This window comes from Neopelma chrysocephalum, unplaced genomic scaffold, assembly GCF_003984885.1.
Source record: "Neopelma chrysocephalum unplaced genomic scaffold, ASM398488v2 Primary Assembly neopelma1_60, whole genome shotgun sequence".
NCBI classification, from domain to species: domain Eukaryota; kingdom Metazoa; phylum Chordata; class Aves; order Passeriformes; family Pipridae; genus Neopelma; species Neopelma chrysocephalum.
The window spans coordinates 17,361,933-17,380,691 of NW_020897715.1; the positions used below are offsets into that span (position 1 = coordinate 17,361,933).

Below are 18,759 nucleotides of genomic sequence, written 5' to 3' on the forward strand. Positions count from 1 at the left end.
GGTTCCTTCCAACCCAAACCATTCTGCAATTTTACAATAATGAGCAGGGACTGAATTCAGATGGGGCAAATGTAGCACAGGAGAAGGAGCTGGCACCAGGGTGTCCAGAGGGAAACTGGATGGTCCAGCGGGACAGAGATGGCAGCTTGGCATGCAGCCCTCAGCACAGACAAGTGTGTAGCAGGAGGGGTGATGGCTGGCACACTCCTGTCTGACATCCAGCTCCACTTGGACCGGGTTATCTAACACTGGCGCTTCCCGGGGCCTGCAGAGGAGCGAAGTCCACTGGAGGGAAAGGGAGCAGGGCCTTGGACTTTGTATTGACTGCAAATCACTGGTGACCGTCAGCTCTGAGTAGTGTTCCCAGCTGGTAAACACCCGGCTCTTGCAGGCACTGTTGGCATTGACTGGGCATAGGCAGCCTCACCCCTTCCCATCTCCACAGCCTGGAGCAGAGGGCTGGAGCGGTGGACCCCAAAAGCTCCTTCCTGGATCCAGACAGTTATGTCTGGGGAGGTTTCATTAAGACCCCGAGCCCAATTCTACTCAACATGTTAATTAAACATTTACTGGAGGGAATGTCTTTCCTCAGGACATTCACTGCCTGAGTGACCATCACCCTCTGCAGCCCAGCCTGACTGTGAAGCTGGCTCCATTTTTTGAGCTGGGGTGCACGCAGGATGGCCTCCAGCGGTCCCTTCCCACCAAAATAATCCTTCAGTTCTCTGGATACGCCAACAATTGCAGATTGTTCCCACACACCTGGGAAGGCGGAGTGGGATTAGCAAAGTGCTTCTGATGACGGCGGGACACGCTCTGAGCTTTCCATGTGGCAGTGACTACCCAAAGAACACCGTGCCCCGGGAAGCCGCGAGCCCACCCCGGCGGCGGCTCCGCGCCGCTCCCGGGAAGCCGTGCCCACCCCCGGTTCCCATGGCAGCGGGAGCCGCGGCCCGCGCCGCCGGGCCTCTGGGAGCAGCCTCCGCGGGAAGAGGGGACAGGGTTCTGTCCTGGGAGGATGGAGGACGACGAGCAGGAGGGGGACGAGCACAGCCCTGAGAAGGAGGAGGAAGAGGGGGAGAAGGAGGACGACGAGCAGGAGAAAGAGAAGGAGGAGGGGGAGGAAGAGGAGAAGGAGGAAGAGGTGAGGGGGGGGCCCTCAGCACCGCCTGGCTGTGCGTAGGCCAGCGCTGGTGTTGTGCTCTCTCCTCCCAGGTGCCGGCTCCCTGTCCTCTGACGGAGGAAGTCCTGAAGGAGGGCCTGTCTCTCCTCAGTAAGACGGGCAACGGGCTGGCCCACACCTACGTGAAGTTTGAAGCCAAAGGAAAGTGAGTGTGCAGCACCTGCCCCGGCAGAAGCTCCACGGCCACCCCCAGCCATGGAGCAGCTGTGCCATAAACTGGTGACGGGCCATGCGGGGCAGCAGTGTTTCCAGGCACTGCTCTCCAGCCGCCTGACTTCGAGTCTGTGCCTTAGCACAGCCTGTCCATCCTCAGCCCTGAGGTGGGCACAACCTCCACCACAGCCAGACGCACTAGTGGGACATCAGTGTCTCTAAGGATTGAGGGGAGCCTGCCTGTCGCTCTGGACTGTGGTCTCCTAGGGGAGCCTGAACCGGGTGACCTCCCTACAGGCACTTTGAGAAAATCCCCTAACATCTGTCCCATTAACTGCTAACATTTAATGTTAGCATTTTATTACTTACAATGCAGTTGTAAGTACAGTGCCACAGTGGTCTCTGGATCAGCACACCCACATTACCCTGGACCTAAGAGGCCTCAGTAAGACTGTTTCTTTCAGCAGCCTCATACATATCTCAACCACCATTTTTCCCACTAGGAAAGTCCTTACAGACAGTTGCTGTCTAACAGACCCCTCCCCAAAACTTACCCTCTTTTCTGCTCTGGTTCTGCCCTCTCCTGACAGATACATTTCAATGGGAATAAGTACTCCCTCTGCCAGGAAAGGAGGTCAGATCTTACCATTTGTCCTTGTTTACAGACTGTTTGGCCTGTCCCTATCACCTGCCTTTTTCTTCCTTTCTCCAGCAAGGCTTTCTAGGATAGCAGGCAAGTGCAAGAGGAGGTTGCCCTCCCTCCAGTAGTCGCAAGGAGCAAACCAGAAGTTGGTGGTGGGGAAATATGAGGGATGCTTTATTCACATTCTCCCTCCCTCAGGAACTTGACAGACATCAGCCTGCTCAAAAGCTTCATTCACCTGCGGTATGTGGATTTGTCAGAGAACAAGCTGCAAGATTTGTCTCCACTGAGCAGTCTAACAGAGCTGCTTTGGCTGAAGGTGGATGGGAACCTGCTCACCAGTGCCTGCATGCAGGAGCTGTCCTATCTCCAGGTCATCAGCTTTGATCGCAACCGCATCAAGGATATGGAAGGCATTACTCATCCCCGCTTAGCCACCCTCAGCCTGAAAGGTGATACAGACCACCTCTCTTCACTCTTGTGGGGACACTTTGGGTGGGATTAACTCTCTTGTTGTTTCTTCTTCCTCTGGCACTCAGAAAATAAAATCCAGACAATGCTGGGCCTGAGTAAGGACCAGTTGTTCAGCCTGGAAGTCCTGGAGCTGCGAGGAAACAAACTAAAGACCACAGCAGGGCTCAGTCTTCCCAAGCTCAAGAAACTCTATCTGGTAAGGGATCAACCAGCTTGGGGAGTGGGACAGAGCTTCGCTGCAGAGCCTGGCACCTCCAGCCAGTGGGAGGTAGGGAGTTCAATCTTTTCAGGCTGAGGGAGCAACAGATTTCAGAGAACTAGAGAGACCAAATCACTTCTTTGGAGTAGCTCCATGTTCGCTGTGGGCCCAGATAGCGCAAAGGGAGTAGCCACTAACCACAAACTGCAGAGGAGTTGGCAACATTCAATGTGTCAAGTTCTTCCCCCATGACCTCCTGCAGGAGAGCAGTTTTCCTTTCAGGCAGTGTTAGGCAAGCTCTTATTCCAAGTGTCCTGGGACTACCAGAGATCACTGGGCAAAGCAACAGGTTTGCTCTGGGTGACACTGGGAGGTGCCTCTTTCTCCTTTCCGATGGACCTAATCAAATACTAGTTTAAACTATATGGTTCAGACCTTCAGCTGCCAAAAAAGAAAACTGATTGAACATCACAGTAAAACTTAGGTAGGAGAAGTAATTTCCTAATATCATAAACAATTGCTTCAGAGAACATTTACTACTAGAGAAGGAAGTGAAGAGAGTAAGCATGGCCTGTGTGTATGTTTGTGTATGGCTTATGTATGTACGTATGGCCATGCATCACACGGTGCTACAGCTTGCAAAGACTAGATAGATAACCTGAGTCACTACTTCTTAAAAAGCAATTAAATATTATAAAGGCTTTGAAAACCTATGTGGTTTCTTTTCATCAAGTCTTCCTGGCAGAAAACACTGAGGATATTGCTTGCTGAGATTGCCTGCAATTTTCTAGTGGAAAACTGGGATTTTAGAACTAGAGGTTCTCAAAGAATGGGTGAAGTGGATAAGTCACTAGATACAATACAGCATTTCAAAGCATAACCAGACACTTCAGTGAGTTACTGGAGGGAAGCAAACACAGCATCTGTATTTAAACAAGGTTCCTGGTATGACTGAGGGGTTTCTGAGCTGCCCAAACGAAGCGGGAAAACTGCATTGTTCTATTAAAACTAGAACAACTGACTGTCAAGAATCTTTGGGGATTGAATTTGTCTCCCATGTCCACATGCTTATTACATCCTTTTGCAGGGAAATCTCTCTCAGCAATGCTTTGCTTTCTCTATAAAGATTTTGGTGTTACTTCAGCCTTGGGTAGGTGCAGCTGATGCCTCAAAGACAGGGTTCAAGACAAAGGGTTCAGTTTAAACAAACTGAACCACATTTGGTTAATGTATGACATAGCTAGAGATGAAATTTAGTATGTAAAAAGTTTTAGGTACTAACATGAAGACTATAAGCTGGCTGTGTACCATGTGGCACTTGCAGCAGCTTGAGGGTCAAAGTAGGACTGTGTTAGCTCCTGGTCATGGTGCAGCAGCGGTGGCAAAGGCGGACTAGAGGAAGGTGAAGTGTGCAGGAAGTGGAGAGGGAATCATGGGCAACAGACTATGGTAGCTTTCCATACAAAACGGTGACATCTCGTCCATGTGAAGAACTGGAATGTAAGGTAAGGTGATGATGTGTCAAACGGAATGTAATTTGATTTAGGGGAAAAAAGAATAAAACAACCCTGAAAAATGTCCATTCTGCATTGTCCTGCTAGTGCTTGCAAGGCCAGAGCTGTTAAAACTATTCACACTGAAGTCATGAAGAAAGTGAGAGTGATGGGAGGTTACTATTCCTTTTACAAACCAGTGGTCTGTGAGCTCCCCACTCACCCCAGCTTCTAATTTCCTCTGAGATACAATGTCCTAATCCTCCCTGACTGTTAAATCTGCTCATGTGACCTTCACTAAATATCCAACTTTCCTCTTTTTGTCCATGTGTTGCTCTTTTTACTTGGCCAGCTGGTCCAGACTCTCCCTTGTCCAGTTTCCATTAAAATGCTCCTTTTCTACAAAATGTCCTTTTCCTGAGCGATCCAGCCCTAAAGTGTTCTCCTATCCCCCCAGTTCAGCCTGTGTCCCTTTATTAGCCTCAGGTATTGTCTACATCACTGCCTGGGTACCTATGAGGAACAGAAAGCACAACAGCACCTCTCTCCCGATTTCCCGTTCAGGTGTCTGTGTCCTTAGAGACTTAGAGACTGCGGCGCCGAGCCACATTAGCAAGTGAAGCCGTGCTCAGCTCCAAGCTGAGAACGTGGCGGAGAGGTGGCAGTTACGAGGGATGCTCCAAACTGGGCCGCACAAGGCGGTGAGCAGCCTGACAGATCGTTGGTGCTCTCACTGCGGGGAGCCCGCGCTTGGGCAGGAGACCTCTAGTGGCCTTTTCTAGCCGACATCTTGCTGAGAAACTATTCCTGATATTCAGACCTTTGTATTTTCCCACTTCGTTAACCCACATCACAGTAAAGAGAACGAAATTCAGTGATGGGGAATTTTAAACTTCCTGATTTAAGATTTTCAGATTTGTTTCAAGAAGGTGCACCTATGATGAATAACAACAATTTTACCTGAAAAATCTTAAAATTAAACCAACCAGCAACCTCCACCCCCCTCCTCTCTCAGGAGCACACAGCCTGCTTCTGCTACCAGAGGAGTAGAAGAGACTTCTTGGTAGTAGATTTCTCCCACTGGGGGACTGGAAGATGCCTAGACTACGTGGACTATGTGACTGAGAGGGGCTGGTTACTTATCCTTTAAATACACTCATTTTAGGCTCAGGTCTGAGCTTTCCCCTCCACACTGTTGCTCTCTGAGGCCCATATTTGGCACTGCCATGGAAAGGGGTGCTGTGCTGGCAATGGAATATTCACCTGGGGTGGTTTTGTCTCAGACACCAAGTGATGCTCCAGGAAACACTTTTTCAGCAAACTTTTGGTCCTTGAATCTGAGTGCTTAGACGAATGACCACTTGGCCAAGACCCTGAACAACCTGATATAGCTTCAGAGAAGGCTGTGTTATGAGTGGTAGAAAGTCTGAAGGGTAGAAAGAGCTTTAAAGGCCAGAAATAACTGCTGTGTGTCCCCTTTTCCCTTCTCTCTTCCTGTCTCCCTGGTGCTCAGGCCCAGACCAACATCCGCAGCCTTGAAGGCCTCGAGGGGCTTGAGCAGCTGGAGACTCTGCACCTGCGTGACAACAAGCTGGAGACCCTGGATGGATTCTTCAGTAGCATGAAGTGCCTGCAGTATATCAATCTACGGTGGGTCTTCCCTGCTCTGTGTTAGGACCAGAGATCCTTTCATCAGACTGTACTCCCGTTTAGATCTTTAGGATTTTCTGGTTTCTTTGGAAATTGAAGACCTAGTAGGGATGGGTTGATATTTACTGTTCTTAATTGACATTCAGCACTCAGTTGTTAAGGTGTGTAACAGTCAGGACCTCTCCTGGGCTTCTCAGAAAATATCTGCTTCTCCAGTCACTCTCATACTCCACCTCGTGATTTTTATTCCTTGCCATAACTCCATTGGATCCCTCAAAGCATGTTCTCTATGTCCTGTCTGCAAGTGCCCTTTAGTTCTCGGCATTTGCCATAAAGGGTGATGGAGATATCACGTGATTCAATGGACTGTCTGAGCACAGAGAAATCCAGAGAACATGTCCTGTTTGTCCCTCAGTCTGGGGAGTTGCAGGCAGATCTGGATCTTAGGTGACAGATCTGTGGTCTAAGGTCTGTGGTCCATCATGCTAAGCTTTGCTTTGTCTATCTTGTCCACTTACTGTTCCAAAGGGATCTCACTCCTTGCACGGGTCTCTTTCCCCTGCTCTCTTGTGCTTCCTTCAGGAACAATGGGATCAGTAGCTTTCAGGAAGTGGAAAAACTGCAGGTTCTTCCCATGCTGCAGGCACTGGTGCTGTTGGACAATCCATGTGCTGATGAACCCAATTACCGGCTGGAGGTCCTTGCCCTACTGCCACACCTGCAACGCCTTGACAAGGAAGTAGTTGAGCAAGATGAGCGGGAAGAGGCGATGAAAATTCGTCAGACAAGGCAGGAAGAAAAAGAAAAGGTGAGAACAACATGGTGGGGGGAAGAAGAAGGAAGTAAAGAGAAAGAAAAAGGATCAAACGTGCTGATGAAGCCTCACCTCCCTCCGGATTATATGAGGAGAAGGGTGAGGGGCATCAGTTCCAAGTGCAGAAGAGTCTGAAAAAGAGACTGGGTTTTGCAACCTGGTTCTGATGGTAGCATGCAGCCCCGCTGTCATTCCCAACCCCACTAGCCAAAGAGGGTGATGAAAGAGGAAAGGAAGTTGGACATGGAGTCATTAACTTCTCCCTCTTCCCTTCTTCAGGAAATGGAAGGATCTCTCAAGGACGATGCGTCTCTTCAGGAAATGGAAGAATCGCAAGAGGATGGTGTGACTGAGTGACCTCTGTTTTTAACACCTGTTCCCAGAGACTGTCAGGATGTGGAGATGCCTTTCCCTGCATGTGCGGGTGGGAACGCAAGAGCTGTAGGTACCAGCTTCACCTCATTTTACCTCTGGACAAAAGAGGAGGGCTCCCCACCCTGGTCCTGGAAGCTGCCCTGAGGCACTGCAGTGTTTTTGCAGTCGCTGCACTGATATGTTCTATTCTTGGTAGGCCCAAGAGGGAAAATGGGAGAGTTATAGGTTCTGTGGTTCGATGTATGGCTCCCAAAAATCCTGCAAGATTTTCTGATTTGAATAAAAATAATTAATGAGCCTGGAGTGACTGGGATTGTTTATCCTGCACACCCACTCCTATTCCCTGGCTCTCTCACCCTAGTCTGTCTACGTCTATCTCTTGCTGCCTGCCTTTCTCTCCCTCTCCATCCCCTACGTGCTGTTTGCAAAGCTTTGCTAAATCCTGACTCATCGCAGCTCTGGGTCACATGCTGCTGTCCCGGCCCTATCAGGGGCGTCTCCATCCTGCTGCTGCTGCCGCCGTTGGCTTAGAGGACACATCATCTCCCCTTGAGGTCCTGCATCCCTCCTCAGCTTCATCCTCTCTCCTTTCAACCAGCACTCTCTCAATCTCTCGTTCACCCCTGCCCTAGGAAGGTAAGTGTCTCCCCACGGCCAGCACCCCCTCACCACATGCATGTTTCTGCTCCCCACCTTGTGCCCTCCAAACCCCACACGCACTTTGGGGTCCCTGCGGAGAAGGACCACGGTGAGCAGCATTAACAACTAAACTCCCCTCACTTCCTCTCCCTGCTCCTCCCACCTATCTCTCCTCATCCACAACCTTCTCACTTTTCTTTCATATTTTAATTCCAGGTACTCCCTCCTTCCCTAGCCCCCCCTTACCCACCCCTCCAGGCAATCATAATTTCAGATGTGAACCTAGGGAATTGCAAGAGGGGGGCAACCAACGAGGATAGGGGGTGCTCCCAAGGGCATTGTCGGGAGGTGCTGCGGGATGGAGCTTTCCCTGGGGGAGGGGGTGATAGTGGGGAGGACGCAAAGCTCAGTCTGGGCACTGCTGGGAAAAGGATCCAGCCTCAGGGCAGACCAACCACCCCCGTCTCCCGATGCGTTGACATAACCACGGGCGCTCCGGGAGAGGGAGGGAGGAGAGGGGGTGTTTTCCTATTTGCACAGCCCCACACCACGCAGGGGAGGGGGGCAGCAGGGAGAGGAGGTGACAGTCAAGCAAGCAATAGCTGCATCAGCCACGACACTGCAGCAGTGCGGGCTTCCTGGGAGCAGTGCCCAGCCCAGGAGAATCGCAGCAGCACACGGGACTGGTGGCGGTGGCTTGGGACGAAGGTCTTCACCGTGCTGGCCCGCCTGGTGGGGAGGGGGAATTGCTGCCAGCACCAGCTACAGCGAGACGCTGCCCTGGTGACAGGCAGTGCCACGGAGCGGTGCCCACGGGAAGGCACTGCAGCAGGACCAGCCTCCCGGGGTGTGCTGCCCAGCCCCTGTCCACGGGGGGATGCGCAGCATCCAGCCTGGCTCCTCTCTCCCCCTGGTTGTGGTCTATGGCCTCCCAGCTATGGGCTCCATCCCAATCCCTTATCCTGGCTTATCCGCCTCTGACCTCCTTTCTGGACAGTGCAGCTGATGCCAGGGATTTCAGGGTGGTTCTTTGCACTGTTCAAAAGAGGGCAAGCTCAGGGGGACACGGGGCAGCAACACAAGTGGAGTAAAGGGTTTAAAGGACTAGAGGGAAAGAGATCATGTGAGTGATGGGGTGGGGCAAGCAAGGCTGGATTTGGCTTGTCGTTTGGCTTCCTCGGAGCTAGCTCCAACAGGAGCAGGTGGATGTGGCCAGAGGGATGTGACCACGGACAACGTGACCACATAAGCAGAAAGGCACTGCATCGGGCACGGGGCTCGCTGTCAAAGCTCACTTTAATTGGGGTACTGTCCCTGTCTACCCCGTGGAGGCTGTTGAGGCATGGCCAGGACACTGCTGCAAAGGAAGCTCGCAGCTGCACGGGCACGGCTCTGGAGGAAGTTCCTGTGGCGTGTGCCAGATGGCGTGAGGAGCACTGCCAAAGCGTCTGATGGGGGATCCCAGCCCAGATGGACATGGTGGAGGGCCATGTGCAGGCTCCAGAGAACCCTGGAGTCGCTAACTGAAACTCCCAAATACGGGAAGCTCTGGCTGAAACTTCAGAGCAGCAGCACGATTTCCTCACACCCCTGTGATTTCCACCCACCCGGGGCAGTGGGGTCGAGCGCTGACTCTGGCCTCCCCCAGCCTGCTTCTTAGCTCCCCCTAGTGCTGTGATGTGCTATTTCCAGCTTATCCCACCCCACCCTGCGCTGAGCCCCTGTTCTGGCTGTGCCCCTGCTCACACACACCACGGGGAGGTCCTGGCTGGGGCCCCGTGGTTACTCCGGCCTCTGCTAGCCATGCTCGGGGTTCTCTGAATCATCTGTGGGAGCCGGGGGAGGAAAACCTGAGAGGGCTGGGGGCGTGGGGGAACACACACCTTGCTGCAGCACCCTGGCACTGCACAGCCCCACAGCCAGGAGAATGAGAAGGTGGAATAGTGGTAATGAGATGGTTTGGACCCCCCAGGGAGCAAACTGCAGCAAGAGAAGCTCTTTCAAACAGCCATCATCACCCACCAGCTTGTTTTCTACTTCAGATTTAACCAGATGCCCCAAAACGCCATGCTTCCTCCCCTTCCTCATCCAACAGATACCTCCCAGTCTCATCCACTTCACTGTCTCAGGAACAGAGTGAAGGTTTGGCATCTGGGCCAGGTGTCTTCTCCTTCAGAGCTCTCTCTACCACGTCTGAGGCACCGTGGCCTTCAGCAGGATGTCTCCTCAGGCTGCTGGCCTCCATGCTCCCGTCGCCTCAGCACAGCCTGACCTGGCGGCTCACGGAGGAGACAGGAAGGCTGAGCCGGGTGCTCAGCAGGGGCAACGTGGATGGGAGTCTGTGAGAGCCAGACTGGGGCAGCTCCCCCGCCACGGACCCGAGGGTCCCCACAGGTTGGCTGCCCCCCTGCCCTGCCCATCGCTCTTGGCTGGCTCACTGCACAGGGACACAGCAGCCACTTGCTGCCTGGCCCTGGAAAGCACTGTCCTCACCTCGCGGCAAGGGGACAGGAGATGCCAGGAGCTAGTACCCTGTCCTTGACGCCAGAGCCAGGGGCACCTCCCCGCTGCGCCAGCTGATCCCTCCCTCTCTGCTGTCCGTGGATGCTGTGGCACCCTCCCCAACCCTGCCAGCCGGGCTCGTATCAGGCGCTCTGCCGTGACGCAGGGAGAGAGGGAGAGAGTACTCCCAGTTTGTCATCTGCAGCAAAGACACAGAGTAAATTCAAATAGATACCCTGTTCCTGGGCAAAACAGATTATGGGTAGATTCCCACAGTCTGGGTGAATTTCTACATTTTCTGGGGCCAGTAGTTTTAGCCCCAACTCACAAGATCACGTTTCCTTCAGCTCCCTTCTCTCTGTCAATGTCTAGACACAGAAGGGTGAGCACCACATCCTGGGGCCTCTCAGGGTTGAACGTGTCCTGTTGTCTCCTCTCCACAGACTCACTATGGCAGTCGAGAGGATCCATGCCCGGGAGATCCTGGACTCCCGTGGGAATCCCACCGTTGAGGTGGACTTGTACACACACAAAGGTATGTGGGGAGGATAAGAGATGGAGGGAAAGCCCTGCCCACCCTTGCAGAGCTGCCACTGTGCAGTAGCCTGGCATGCTCTGCTGAGAGCATGGAGGGTCTTCACCAGCAAACCCCCAGCAGACAACAAGCCAGGGGAAGAGGCAAAGACCAAAACTCTGCTTGTGTCTTTGCTTGTGCTTGTGCTCAGCAACTCTGCACTTGTGCTGGGCAAATCATGACAAGACAGATGGGATTTGACTGCTGTGTATGTGACTTGAGCCATGCACCTGCTGGTAGTAGGGACGGAAGGTTCTGTTAACATAAATATATGCACCTTCTTGTCACATCCCTGTGATGCCCTGCTGCAGCTATGCTTTTAGTCTTGGGACACAGTATGAGTTTGGTAACACATCCATAGCCATGCTCATGGCAGGGGTAAAGGTATTTGATCCTCACATCTCTGTGCAGGCATGTCTGTCAGAACTGGAAGACCTGCATCGATGCTGGGCCCAAAATTGTGTGAACTGATGGGTGAGGAGCAGGCAACAAACCATTCTCTTCCTTCTCTAGTGAGGCAGAAACCCAATCCCAGTGTGAGGGGGAGAAGTTGCTGGTGGCTGTGGTTCAGGCTGCCTCTGGAATCAGGAGGAAGGCTGAGGAACCAGACTTCCACTCATCATCTGCAGTTCTGGGATCAATGTGGACCTCTGGGTGCCTGAGATCCAGGTTCCTCAGTCTGGAAGCCCTGGGTGCATTTATTTCTGCCACTGAGGTGTTCCACCTCTGAGAAGAACAGCCAGGAGCAGCCAGCCAGCAGGGCCATCCATTTTCACAAGCAGTTGCTACCTTCTTTCCCATGAAAGCAGAGCAGAAGCAGGTGCATGAGGGTTTTTCCTCTTCACCCTCTGTTCGTCTCATGCTCCTGTTTTGCTGTTTCCCAGGCATGTTTCGAGCAGCAGTCCCCAGCGGCGCATCCACTGGTATCTACGAAGCGCTGGAGCTGAGAGACAATGACAAGTCACGTTTCCTTGGAAAAGGTGGGGAGATGCCTGCTGCACACACTGTCCTTGGGGCTGCCTGTGCGTGGGGCTCTGCAGGAGGGTCCTGCTCATCCACTGGTGTGATGCGGATGTGTCCCACTGCCCTCAGAGAGACCACAAAGGCACAGACCTAGCATAAAGTGAAAGATCAGGCCTCGATCTTCCCTTGCTGTCTCCCTCTCTCAGTCTCTCTATTGGTCCTCTCCCTCCCTCTTTCCACTCTCCTCTTTGCCTCACCCTCTCTCTCTCTCTCTCTCTCTTTCTTTCTCTGTCTCTTCCCTTCTTTAGGGGTCCTGCAGGCCGTGGATCATATCAACAGCACTGTCGCCCCAGCTCTCGTGGGCTCTGTAAGGATTTCTCTTTGTTCTCCCTTATCCAACGCTTACTCTGGTCCGTCTCCGTCCCCCGATCTCTGTCTCTGCCTCTCTTCATTTCACTGGGTTAACAGACATAGTGATGCTCTCTGTGAACCGTGGGCACACCCCTCCTGCCCTCCATGCCTGTATGTGTCCACAGCAATCTTTTCTCTGGGAGGAAAGGATTTAACGCTACCTGGTCCACCGCAGCATCTGTACAGCCTAACTAGTCCCCTCAGTGCTCCCTGTAGAGCTAACTCCCTCTTCTAGCCGTGCTCCTCCTCAAGCACTGAATCTCATCCACATGTCTGTGGCCTCGTGATGGTGATGAGCAATGGCTGTACTGTGCAAGTTCTGGCACAGCCTTACGGAGCAGTGGTATCACATCTACAGCTTGTTTACACCTGAAGACCTGGAGCCTGCTCGGAGGAGACCTGAGCTGAAGCCACATACTACACACCATGTAGCCTGTGGCAGGGTCTGGCTGAGAGCCCAGCTCTCTCCACTCATGAAAAATACCCGGTCTGGTGGAGGGCCTCCTGTGTTGGGTCTAATCTTGCTCTCCACCTCACTCCCGGGGATGGCTCCATCCGGTCTGTATTTGTTTGCTTGAGGTTGAGCATGTGCTGTTGTTCTGCCAAGCTTCTGTGTAGTCACAGCACCACAAAGCTCCCTGGAAGCTGCCGAAAGCCTTGGTAAATCCTTGAGGGAGTCCTGTGTCCCCAGCAATGTGTGGCCTTGCCTGGGCTGCAGCTGTCCCCCTCTCCAGCGTGGGTACATCTACACTGCACTGCAGCAACATCATCATGGTTACTTAACCTGACTATATACCAAGGCACCAGTTTCCAGAGCTTTGTGTGTTTATGTTCCCTCACAAGCTGAAAAGATCCCTGTACCCCCAGCTTCTCCATCAACGTCTTGTTTCCTGCACACCAGAGCCAACAGCTCTTCCAATCCTCTCCTTCTCAGGAGCTGTTTCTTTCTTGCAGGGCCTCTCTGTCGTGGATCAAGAGAAGATAGACAATCTGATGCTTGAGATGGACGGCACAGAGAACAAATGTAATTCATTCCTCTTTTTTTTGGCCTGTGAAGTAAAGACCATGGGAGGCTGCAGGGCTGGAGCGGGGGGCACTGTCAGAGCTGTGGTGAGCCCAAGGCTGGGCTGCCAAGGGCACCCGCTGGGCAAGAGGTTGCTGCCTGAGAAGCCTTAACTCCTCCTCGGTTTTGCCCACAGCCAAGTTTGGCGCCAATGCTATCCTGGGAGTTTCGCTGGCTGTGTGCAAGGCGGGAGCTGCAGAGAAGGATGTCCCCCTGTACCGGCACATTGCTGACCTGGCCGGCAACTCCGACCTCATCCTTCCTGTGCCAGTAAGACTCCTCTGTCCTTGACATCCACCTTCAGAAGCTCCAAAAGAGTGGTGTTTCCAAAAGAAACTTCAAAGGACGTGTTGGGAGGTAGATAAGGAAGGGATATAGGGCTAGAACATCAGCTGAGTACACTACACTTGTCAGGGAAGCAAACCAAGGCTCAAGGTCTGTCAAGTTTCAATTGGAAAAAAGGAGCCTGAGGAGGATATGGCAGAGGTTGTGGTGAGGGGTTGACTGAGGATCTCACTCATAGTACAAGAACCCTCTGGGGCACAGTTCAAAACATGGGCATACGGGTCTTCATGACAGGGGAAGCTGCCTTGTGAAACTCATTCACAAAGGGTGTAGTGGGTGCCAAAATTTTCTCGGGGTCAAGGAGAAAGGTCCTGGAAGAAAGATCGACAAAACATTGCAGATAATCAAACACAGGTAAATACACATAGCTCGGGAGATCTCTGAGAGGGAAATCGGTGGGAAAGTCCTCTCCAACCATGTGCCTTGAGCCACTACTGGAAGGAAGACCCTGTGCTTATGTGCCTCTGGTCTGATGTGTTGTAGCTGATGTATTATGTTACCCAGTGGGATGTGGTATGAATGGGTGTGGTGATACATCTGAGAGCCTCCTCTAAGTGGTATCAAAACCGGTTCCTTCAGCTCTGCTACTCTTGTGGACTCTTCCAGGCTTTCAACGTGATCAATGGAGGTTCCCACGCAGGCAACAAACTGGCCATGCAGGAGTTCATGATCCTGCCTGTGGGAGCTGAAAGCTTCCGCGATGCCATGCGTATCGGGGCTGAAGTCTATCACAACCTCAAGAGCGTCATCAAGGAGAAGTATGGCAAAGATGCTACCAATGTGGGTGATGAGGGAGGCTTTGCCCCCAACATCCTGGAAAATAGTGAAGGTGAGAGCCATACAGAGATGGGGTACCCTTACCTGCAGTGCTGCAGGTTCCTATACCCAGCTCACAGCATTCCCCAAAGACTGGTTCCAAAGATGATGCCTCAGTGGCACTGACCTCCTGTGTTAGGGAATGGTTTCTAACCTCCTTCTCCTTGGAGGGAGCCTTGATTTATTACAGCCTCTACATACAAATCTTTCATGCATGTGCACACTTTTACAAGGCCTTCCCCAAACTTGTCTTTGAGCTTGTATTTTAATTTCTTCTTGTCCACTTGTACATGGCCTCCACAGCTCCTTGGCATGTTTTTGTTGCACTCTGGGCTCCCTTCTACTTCTCCCATCACACCACTAGACTCTAAGTGCCTCTAGGAACACTCTGAGGGGAGATTCCCAAAAAAAGGCAGATTTCTCTGCATGAGCTGACTCTCCTCAGTGCACCTCTCCTCCTTTCAGCTCTGGAGCTCCTCAAGGAAGCTATTGACAAGGCAGGCTACACGGACAAGATTGTCATTGGTATGGATGTGGCAGCCTCCGAGTTCTACCGTGATGGCAAATATGATCTGGACTTCAAGTCCCCAGATGACCCAAGCCGCTACATTTCTGGAGATGAGCTGGGTGACCTCTACCAAAGCTTTGTACGTGATTATCCAGGTGAGCTGCTGTTCTTGGGAGTAGGAAATCAGCACTGGTGCTGCACACTTAACCAGCGCAAACCCTCTGTGTTTTTGGGGTGAGAAGGGAGGCAGCTTTGACTCACGTCTCTTCTGTTGTCCTTTCAGTGGTCTCCATTGAGGATCCCTTTGACCAAGATGACTGGGAGGCCTGGACCAAGTTCACTGCCAATGTGGGGATTCAGATAGTGGGAGATGACCTGACAGTGACAAACCCCAAGCGCATCGAGCGAGCTGTTGAAGAGAAAGCCTGCAACTGCCTCCTGCTGAAAGTCAACCAGATTGGATCCGTCACAGAGGCCATCCAAGCGTAAGTCCAGCCCCATGACCTTGTTGTCCTGTAAAAAGGATTGATGATGAACCACAGCAGGGTGTCACACTATCCACTGGGTGAATAGACTTTTGTCTCTACCAGAGTGTAGGATGCTGAGAGTGGGAGCAGAGGGTGCCTGGATCACACCTTGTGTGGGTGGTGGTTATAGGAGTAGGAGCTACTGACTGCATTTGTTGCTCCTTGCAGCTGCAAGTTGGCCCAGGAGAATGGCTGGGGTGTGATGGTGAGCCACCGATCTGGGGAGACTGAAGACACCTTCATCGCTGATCTGGTTGTAGGACTGTGCACTGGGCAGGTAGGTGAAACCCAGGCCATGCACAGGCCTGAAGGAAAGCGAAAGGGTGTGAAGACAGAATCCCCTGCCATGCCATGGGAAACTGGTACAAGTCATAACAGTGTCTTACAGTGTCTGTTTTGGGGAATGCCTTACAGATAAAGACGGGTGCTCCCTGCAGGTCTGAACGCCTGGCTAAATACAACCAGCTCATGAGGTAAGGGGCTCCAGGGATGGGAACACAGCAGAAAGAATGGGGGAGTGACAGATTGGGGTGGGAGAAGCTAAAAACCCAAGGGTAGATGGGGCTTGTGGATGAAATGTTATGAAGACAAGGCACAGAGATGACAGTGAGATCTCAGGGAGTCCTCTGGAGTGGACTCCTTTCCTCCTCCTTGGTGTGAGGGTACAACCCTCCAGGTGCAGCAGCTGGCAGGAGCTGAGCTCCTCCAGCCCATGTCAGCTTTCTGTTGATGCACTGCCCCACCAGCACCCTGGTGCCTCCCATGCTCCCTCACCACAAAATCCTGACATGTGCTGTCTCTCTCTCCTGCAGGATTGAGGAAGAGCTTGGTGATGAAGCACGCTTTGCCGGACACAACTTTCGCAATCCAAGTGTTCTTTGAACATTGTCCCCAGGGCACAGCCACCCTGCTGCTCTTTCCCACCTCACAGACTCTAAACCCCCCTTTCCTCCACTGCTCCTGTTTTTGCTCTTTCTCCCCACTCTGTCACCCGGTTCCCTTTCACCTCAAAGCCCCTCAGGTTCAGGTGTCCCCGGCTAGATGTACCCAGGTGAAGGATGAGAGGAAGGCCTACACCCTGTCCCTTGCTTTGGGGTCATAAGCATTTCTGGATCTAGGCATTGTGTGTCTTGTTTTTTGTGCAGGGCCATGTCTGAGCCACTATGTTGACGTGTTAGACTATGGGAGCATGCTGCCCGGTGTGTTTTCCTCGTACGCCGAAGCATGTGCAGTGAACATCTGTGTGTCAGCTGGTGTGTCTGGGCACGTGTCGCACCTGTAGCTGTGTCTGGACGAGTATTGCCAGTGGCTCGCTCTCGTTGTGCATGTGTGTAGGTGTGTGTACATGTACTGGCCTACGGCGTCCCTGTGCCCCAGGCGTGTGTCTGCACCGAGCCCTGGTGGGACCCGAATGTACCTTGCCTCCACCCCGAGTGCTGTGCTGTGTTGGGCTGTGCTTGCCGGCAGCTTGGTGTTGAAGTGCACTGGTGTCCCACACCGGGTGTGCATGTGCGTGTGTGTGTGCTGTCTCCGGGTCAGCACATAGTACTGCGGGGCGATGTATTAAAACACATTCCGTAAACAAACCCGTGCTCTCATTTGCTTCTTGTGACCTTTTTCTCTCTGTTCCCTTCCCTCTTGCACTCCTTCACCCTCTCTTCTGCCCATGATGTCTGCTTCACCTTCTGGACGGCCCATGCTCAACTGAGCAACAGACAAACTACAGATCCCTAAACTCAATTAAAATGTATTTCACACCTGAGTTGTCTGACTTGACCTGATGTTTCTCTCTAGACACCAATGTTTGGGAAATGGGGATAATTTGTCATCAGAGCTGGAGAGGCTCACACAGAAAGGTAACCAAAACAAGCAGAGAGGACTGGCAAGATGAAGAAAAGTCCCAGGTACCCTCACCTTCTTTCACAGCCTTGTCCCACAGCCAGACTGCTCTGTTGGCCACCAGCTGGGAAATGCCAAGGGGAAGGGATGTGGGATGGTGGGAATTGCCCCTGTCATCTCCACCAAATCATGTAGCATGAAGATCTGCTGTGCAGGGATTTTACATTCAGATTAGCTCAGCTGGTTAGATCATGGTGCTAATAACACCAAGGTTGTGGGTTCGATCCCTATATGGGCCATTCACTTAAGAATTGGACTCATTGATCCTTGTGGATCCTTCCAACTCAGAATATTCTGTGAAATAATCATGCCCTCCACTAACGTAAAGATCTCAGGGTGGGCCCCCAGCCAGCTGTCCACTGGACTCAAGTGATGGTAAATTGGAACTGCAAATCTTTGGGAGAGAAAAAGCTGTTCCTCCTACCTGCAGAGGGACTTGCAGAGCAGTGATTCGAGGGGTAGGTGGGATGTCAGTCTCTCTCAATTCCATCTGGTTCCACAGGGACAACTCGGCAGTATGTGGGGAAAGTAGCCTGTGCTCTAACCAGTCCCCCAGCAGACTGAGTGCCAGCAAACTGCAGCGTTGCTCAATAAGCAGCTTTATTCTGGATAGACTCCAAGGAAGACAGGAGGCTGGTGGTGCTACTATGAGAAATCTGACTGTAGAATAAATGATAAAACCACCATTATCAGTTCACATCAGTGTCCCCCTTATGTTCTTAGGCACACTCAGTTCTGGCAAACCTCCTGCCCCACTACAGAAAGTTTCCAGACCCTTGCTTAAGTCTTGTCTTTCAGGATGAGCAAGGACAAGGGTATAGACTGAGGTTGCTCAGCAAGTCCTAATCCCCCTTGACTGTGTCCGAATGCAGACTTTAAAATCAAAAGACAAAACTTTAAAACACTGGCATTTCACTGCCAATTCTTTACTAAATAGCACAGAATAGGGAGTAAGTCCAAGAAGGGAAGACAAAGACTATGTCACACATGCCCAGAACAGAAAAGAGGGTGGGAGGGAGAATGTGAGGGTAGAGACAGGATTGGTTTCCAGGGCATCACCAGTGCACACAGCACACATCTCAGTGGCAGAGAATAGCTTGTGCCCCGGCTGCAGGCCGTCTCTCTCCCATGCTCTCTGGGAGCTGTAGTCCGGGCGTCGCGGAGGGAACGCTCCATCTTCCCCCGCCTCCGCGCTCCCCTCGGGCGGCACTCGGCACCCCGCGGGGCCCAGCGAGAGCCTGTGGTCCACCCCAGCTATTCCCCACCATCGCGTCTCCCGCAAAAGCAGTTGTGTGCGCGACAGCGCTGTCTTCCTGAAGGAACATGTATTTTGGGTACAGGCAGTGGGCTGTCCTTTCCCATTGTACACCTCACTGCTCCTTTGTTTTAGACACTGCGATTTTGTGAACAGTATGGCTATTGCTTAGCAAGCAGGGCAGTGTTTTGGAAATAAACTTTCTTTCATTTTTTATTCCCAAGACCATCTTCCCTTTCCCCCAGCTCCTCCCATGACTTTTTTTTTTTTTTT

The 18,759-nt window shown here is 52.3% G+C and overlaps 2 protein-coding genes across 3 annotated transcripts; both read left to right on the plus strand.

Annotated features, from left to right (window-relative positions):
- The first annotated feature begins 931 nt into the window (after nt 1-931).
- LRRC23 (leucine rich repeat containing 23) lies at nt 932-7,287 on the plus strand. Of its 2 annotated transcripts, none has more exons than XR_003533863.1 (7): nt 932-1,144; nt 1,216-1,328; nt 2,178-2,431; nt 2,519-2,649; nt 5,659-5,795; nt 6,439-6,603; nt 6,889-7,287. XR_003533863.1 is itself a non-coding variant. In XM_027681377.1 (7 exons), the coding sequence occupies exons 1-7, from the start codon at nt 1,019-1,021 to the stop codon at nt 6,964-6,966; spliced, it is 1,065 nt and encodes a 354-aa protein (XP_027537178.1). In that variant the 5' UTR covers nt 932-1,018; the 3' UTR covers nt 6,967-7,287. The 2 variants fall into 2 exon arrangements, 1 of the variants encoding a protein (XP_027537178.1); XM_027681377.1 differs by having other exon boundaries at nt 6,378-6,603.
- A 158-nt stretch (nt 7,288-7,445) lies between these two features.
- On the plus strand, nt 7,446-17,094 carry ENO2 (enolase 2). Its single transcript, XM_027681478.1, has 12 exons — nt 7,446-7,620; nt 10,569-10,660; nt 11,584-11,679; nt 11,971-12,029; nt 13,028-13,097; nt 13,273-13,406; nt 14,088-14,310; nt 14,763-14,960; nt 15,089-15,290; nt 15,501-15,609; nt 15,747-15,805; nt 16,145-17,094. The coding sequence occupies exons 2-12, from the start codon at nt 10,576-10,578 to the stop codon at nt 16,212-16,214; spliced, it is 1,305 nt and encodes a 434-aa protein (XP_027537279.1). The 5' UTR covers nt 7,446-7,620; nt 10,569-10,575; the 3' UTR covers nt 16,215-17,094.
- The last annotated feature ends 1,665 nt before the right edge of the window (nt 17,095-18,759 follow it).

Bases quoted from the DNA above. Each gene is read 5' to 3' on its own strand.
- LRRC23 (XM_027681377.1), top strand. From the start codon at position 1,019: ATGGAGGACGACGAGCAGGAGGGGGACGAGCACAGCCCTGAGAAGGAG. The intron at 2,432-2,518 runs GTGATACAGACC...TCTGGCACTCAG, and splicing joins AGCCACCCTCAGCCTGAAAG to AAAATAAAATCCAGACAATG. The intron at 5,796-6,377 runs GTGGGTCTTCCC...TGCTTCCTTCAG, and splicing joins CTGCAGTATATCAATCTACG to GAACAATGGGATCAGTAGCT.
- ENO2 (XM_027681478.1), top strand. From the start codon at position 10,576: ATGGCAGTCGAGAGGATCCATGCCCGGGAGATCCTGGACTCCCGTGGG. The intron at 15,291-15,500 runs GTAAGTCCAGCC...TGCTCCTTGCAG, and splicing joins GTCACAGAGGCCATCCAAGC to CTGCAAGTTGGCCCAGGAGA. The intron at 15,610-15,746 runs GTAGGTGAAACC...AATGCCTTACAG, and splicing joins TAGGACTGTGCACTGGGCAG to ATAAAGACGGGTGCTCCCTG.